The 6136-nt window shown below is 46.0% G+C and overlaps 1 protein-coding gene across 1 annotated transcript in view; it reads right to left on the bottom strand.

Moving 5' to 3' along the window:
• LOC113211591 (myrosinase 1-like) overlaps positions 1-5899 on the bottom strand; it is a 15604-nt gene extending 9705 nt beyond the window's left edge. The window contains exon 1 of the mRNA XM_026430002.2: positions 5667-5899. Coding sequence (XP_026285787.1) covers positions 5667-5850 — 184 coding nt within the window. The 5' untranslated portion in view covers positions 5851-5899. The remainder of the gene's footprint in view (positions 1-5666) is intronic.
• Between the last annotated feature and the right edge of the window lie 237 nt (positions 5900-6136).

Raw genomic sequence — 6136 nt, 5'->3', positions numbered from 1 at the left:
GATCAGAGCAAATTTGTAGAAAAATATGTGCGCAATGTTAGGGAATGTATTTTGGACCATTTTTTTGACATGGTACAGCCAAGCTGACCCCATGGACAGTAGAAGGGGATTACGTGGTCACTACCAGGATCAAATTATCTTCAAAGGATTACTGAAAGGTAGGACATACCTCCCGGGGCCACCCTGCTGACCAAAATGGAGCGCAAGAGCATCAAACATAGTCCAATTTTAGGTCATTTTTGACAGCTTTAACTCATATTGCCCCCCTTAAACTGTTCATTATGCCCGAAATGGGCGTGTTACTGTTTTTGGTACGTAACGTTCCGAAAGTCGTACCGAAAACTGCAACGTGCCCATTTCGGGCATACACACTAAATTCCAAAGACTTTTTTTTTTAGGGTATTTGCTTTGCCATTTTGTCCAAGTCACAGATACAAACTGTTTTATGTTCTCCTTAAAAATTGGGTTTTCTGACATATCCCCTTTCCACTTTTGACCATTGATATTTGGGATTCACTCAATCGGACAGGTGAAGAAAGTTAACGAAGAGGAGGCGAACCACCGAACCACTGACTATCCGACTAGGAGTCGGGATCGCTCTCCACTGGGCTAGAGTTTTTAAACGGAGGTGGGTGTGATGATAGACGTACTGGTCCCGTAGAGAAAGAGGCTAGCCAGACATGTTGGAGACATCTTTAAGACATGCCTGATCCATCGCATACTTAGCACAGTGGCAAAGTGCGGTGCAGAACGGATCAAGCATGTCTGAACGATGCCTCCACCATCTTGCTAGCCTCTTTCTGTGTGGGACCAGTGCGCCATCGACAGATCGATCCGCCCGCCCCTCCCTACCGCACGGTAAAAAGAATATCTTGGAATTCAAGTAGATTCCTTGAAAACTGTCTTGAAAATCAAGTAGATCACTTGAAATCCAAGATGTCACTTTTACCGTGCGTGGTTCAGAGGAGAGCGAGCGGCACTTTCCAGTCCAATAGTCAGTGGTTCGCTGTTCGCCTCCTACTGGCGGTCCGTCCTCCCTATTTTCGTCTGGCCGATTGAGTGTGTCTCAAAGATTTCTTCAACATGTCTTGACTGTCTGGCCCGCGGTGTCTCCTAGTCGACTACAGTATGAATGAGAGTTGTGTTTAAGAAGCGTGTAAAAAGCGTGACTCAGTAGACTTTCTTCTGACTTTGTGGATCTTCTCTTCCGACACCAAAATCATATGACGAATGCCCCCCACAGATCATGGCGTTGGATTAGTAATGGCTCCATTACGTTCCAGTCAAGACTAAAATGCGACTCACAAGCCCAACACATGTCCTATAGATGCTGGCAGTATCACCTGATCCTTGTGGAAGACAATCCGTCTTGCACGGGTATCTTCTAGGTGAAGTCAGTAATATTGACGTACTCAGGCTGGTACACGTACCGAACAGATTGTCTTCTGGACGTAGTTCCCAAGGATTAGTGTGATATTTCCAGCATCCATAGCATACTAGTCTTGTGTGATACGTATTGGAGTCATTATTAATTCATCGTCAAGACCTGTGTGGGACATTAGCTGATACGACTAAGTGTGTCTTAACAATTAATTCACGAAGGCTGTTTTGTCAGTCACGCTTTTCAGACTTCTCTCAGACACAACTGTGATCCACTGTGCAAACATCGCGTGGCAAGGCATTCAAGACACGCTGAAGACATATTTGAGACACACTAAATCGCACAGGCAAAAAAAAATGAGAAAAGACGGGTCGCCGGTAGGAGGCGAACCACCGGCTATCGGACTGCGAGTCTCGCTTCTTCTCCACTGGGCCAGCGGCTAGAGTGGAGAGACTTAGACGGATAATGTGTCGATTCACGTACATGACCCGCAAAGAAATAGGCTACTCAGATATGATGGAGACGCCTTTCAGACATGCCTGATCTATCAGGTGCGGCGCACTCTGCCACTGTAGTCCAGAAAATATAGCTCAAAAACTGCCCAAAGCTGGAAAACAATCGCTCACACTTTTTCCAACGGTTTTCGACTCATGTGACTTCCTTTACAACGTATCGAAGTTCCCCAAAAATCCCCGCATTGGCATTTTTGTCGAGGAGGAAATCACTAATGAAATAGTTCGTACACCTTCCCCCGAGATAGTCCGAAATAAAGGCGAAATAGAGCGAAAAAGACCCGCAATAGACGCGAAATAGTCGGTGAAATAGTCGCGAAATATCCCTGAAATAACCCGAAATAGGCAAGAAATAACCGAAATGGCCGGTGAAAAACCACGAATTAGCCCGTACGCTATGAACCCAAGTGATTTCCCCTCGATTTTTGTAGTACCCTGTAAAACATTTCAGTGGAAATGTAAATTCTGTTGCGGTTGTTTGGACGGGTTTTAAAGTGCAAGTAATGCTAGTTTATATCAGTATTATGATAAAAATTGGAGAAAGGTCCAATAAAACCATTACATATTGATCGATTTTAGAATAAAAACCCGAAGTCAAATTTAAAACAAAAACATTCAAAGCAGGAGAGAATTCGTGATTGGTTGGTTCTGTATATTTATGGCGGTGGTCCTTTGATCAGTATAAAATGCCACGCTGAAATCAGATTTCTTGTTCCTGTTTGAGCCCGAGAAGTACCAAACACATATAAAACAAAGGTAGAAAATTGCACACCAATTGGCGTGGTTTTCGAATGTGCATTTTTTTTTTCCTGGTGCGAGGGGTCCCCGACTTTCAAAATAAATTTACAACGAGTTGGCAAGTCAACGAGTTGTTGTCACGAGTTAGACGCGAGTTTGGATAAGGTTTTTGAGAGATTTTCTAAGTGTGCCTGGCGTACATCTACAATAAACCAACATTTGAGAATTATGGTGGCTGCTGTATATGTTGGACTTTACTGGTACACCATTTTCCGATCTAAAGCCGTTTAATCGGCTTTATCTATTCCCTGGTAATTTTCGGATTATTTAGGTGGAAAATGGCCTCTCTTGCCGCAGCAAAACGAATTTCACTGTCACTGTCACCCGTAGCACTCCACTTTCACGAGTTACCTCTTAATTTTTTTTTCAAATATTTACACATTTTTTTTTGCAGTAAGTTGTTTTTCATGTTTGTTCTAAAATGCTTATCTTTGAACTCGATCGTATTTGAGTGGTACAAAGCGACCGTGAAATTGTCCGATCGCTAACGCAATTCGTTCAAGAGTTAAACGTGCAAACATAAAGACAGGCGAACAATATCCCTGGGAAAAAAGTAAGTAGCAAAGTGCAACTTACGTGGCAATTAAGTATCACTTGGTTGCCACCTTGCTAAGGTGGCATTTAAGGTAGGCCCTAGTGAACAAGCAGGCCCAGCCCCTGCCGAACGGAGTTGCCAGCGAAGCGAAGCTGGCAACTTCGTTTGGCGGAAGGGCGGGACTGCTTGTTTCACTAGGGTCCTACCTTAAGTGGATTTTGACATTTTAAGTGGCAAGGTGATGAAGCGCCAAGGAGGAGGTGAAGTGCCCCGGAGGAGGCAAAGTGGCACTTGAGTGTTATCTGCCTCCATATCTTTCGCAGTCATGTCTTGTTGTACCGTGCACCCTCGGGAGGGTCTCCTGTTAAAAACTTGAGTGCGGTGGGGGGGACTGACCGTCCTCATCCTGCTTTTCGCCCTCTCGGCAGCCTCATATGGGTAATAGAGCGAGGCGGATCATCAGCGAGAACGTAGAGCACCACCTTGGTTGCCACTTTGCCTTTTTGGCTCTTTATGGCCGCTTCGACACTTAGATTCCAGTTAAATACTCCTTCGGAAAATTCTTGGTTGCCACTCTGCCACTTTCCTCTTTCTTGGCACCTAGCCACACTTAGCAAATTATTTGGCCCTTGGTTGCTTAAAACCACTCAACTTCCACTTCAGGTACTCTTTGCCATTTTTTCTCCCAGAGATGTTGTTTTTAGACGATCCAGTCTATACCAGCAGGTTTGGCGCGCGTGGGAGCGGTGCGTTATGCTGTTCGTCCCAACTTCCCCCCGCCGGCCAACACTGTGCGCTAGGTCACGCCCCATCCAGGCGCCCCCAGTCCCACAAACAATATACACTCAACACTCCTCGAAGTCTGGCCGAAAGGTGGCCCAGGCCAGGGCGCAGGGCCGCCGAGGCCTCGACTCCAACGACGAGCACCTCTGGTTGCTCGGTCTAGCGCTCGTCCAAAGCGAGGGCGATCACCACGTCGCCGCTCACTCGCCCAACAACTGCCTGGACTCGCAAGGGAACTCATAAGAAGTGTTAGTCCCCGATTTTGCTCCGCATTGGGGGTTTTGTAGGGTCAGTGTCAGCGTCAGCAAGGACAGACGACAACGACGCACAAGGCCGGGAATCTCAGAACAAAAAGTCGTAACTACTCTAGTTCTAGAAAGAAATAACGTATTTAATTAGTAACAATAATTTTGTATAATATTTTCTTTTATTCGGATCGTGTATTTGTTAACACGGAGTGTTAGCGTTTTTTATGGTCAGTGGAGTAACTGCACTGTAATTTTGGGGTGTCTCAAATGTATACGCCAAAAGGCGTATGTTTTAAGATCCCGAGAGACATTTGGCGTATACTTTTGAGACATCTTTGCCCATACTAATCGTACGGCACAATCCCAGCTATGAGCTTGCAGGTGTATGGGAGAATGTACAGGACGTGAGCGCCTTTCAGAGTGTGTGTATCAAAGGGCCTCTGATGTGCCGTGGGGATAGTATGGGCAAAGATGCCTAGAATGTATACCCCAAAAGATGTCTCAAAAGTGTGGGCCAAATTATGCTCTGGATCCTGTAGCATACGCCTTTTGACGTATAGATTTTAGAAACCCCAAATAACAGTGATAGCCAAACGTACGCCTGACAAGAAATTGTTATGTTACTACGTTGATAGGGCCCTATTGCGCCGTGCGGTCACTACACTGTAAATGCAAGGTGTCCAGCAGGTAGGCGACATAAGTCACCTGACCCGCAAAACTAGGCGACTTATGTCGACTATCTCCTGGACACCTTCTGGTTCGTCGGGTAATAAAGTATCATTCCGGTAAAGCTGAAATGCAGAAGAATGCGGGGAAGAAGAAAACGGAAACCGCTATGCTTTAGCATTGTGACTTCCATTTTCTTGTTCCTCGCATTCTTCTGCATCTTAGCTTTACCGGAATGCTTTATTGCATGGACACTATGGGTAGAATGTCTATGGACTCATACGCAATTATCTGGGAAACATTGTACAACTATTTGGTAATTTTCAGATCTCTAACTCAATAGAATTTTCACCCAGTTTACACCTGATCCAAAGAAGACCGATCAGCAATGCTTCCTGAACTGTTTCCTCCCTGACGCTCATTAGCTGACGCGAAGTTCTTGCACCCGTCACTAGGGCAGCCGCAGGCCTGGTGGCGGATCCGAGAACTTCGTCCGCGTCAGCCAATGAGCGTCAGGGAGGAAACAGTCCAGGAGGCATTAATGTTCTCCTTTCGATCCGGTTTGAATTGGGTGAACAGTGAATAAATGCTCTACTTGTTCTCGAATTATCGTGTGGACAAACAACATAATGCAACATTTTTCGTCAGTGGGCTATGGGCTTCCCATACACTACACTACGCCGATGGGGTTAGCAAAAGCTCAGACAAAATGTTCTTTAAGCACGTCACTGATAGTTACCAACCATCATCATACGAGGCCCCTTCAGCTTGAGTCGCCGACACTCCAGCTCCAATAAGCATTCCCGGAGGCAGTTTGTACAGGTCGTCAGAAAATCCATCTTGAGTGCTTGTGGGTTCTGTGAGCACTGCCGCAAGTATTCCACGGGCAAGAGCCACGTGGCAGACCACAAAAACTACGAGGCGCATGTCGCTTAATGCCACCGGCAGCTAGCTAACTACACTGAACTCCACCAGCCAGTCGCACACCTACTTATCTTTGACTACTCGTGCGAGCACTTTCTGACAAGTGGGGTTACCACACTTGCCAGCGTACATGACGTATAAGATTGCAGTCAAGGGGGTAATCACTTGCGAAAGAGTTACACCCATCGGCGAAATTATTTCGAAACAGTCGACATAGATGCGAATTATGAGGGGAACCACTGAAACCAGACATATGTTCGCCATACCACGTCTCGTGTAACAGACCTCG

Source organism: Frankliniella occidentalis, unplaced genomic scaffold (genome assembly GCF_000697945.3).
Source record: "Frankliniella occidentalis isolate FOCC.00 unplaced genomic scaffold, Focc_3.1 Scaffold368, whole genome shotgun sequence".
Classification (NCBI taxonomy): domain Eukaryota; kingdom Metazoa; phylum Arthropoda; class Insecta; order Thysanoptera; family Thripidae; genus Frankliniella; species Frankliniella occidentalis.
This window is presented reverse-complemented; position numbering and strand designations above follow the sequence as displayed.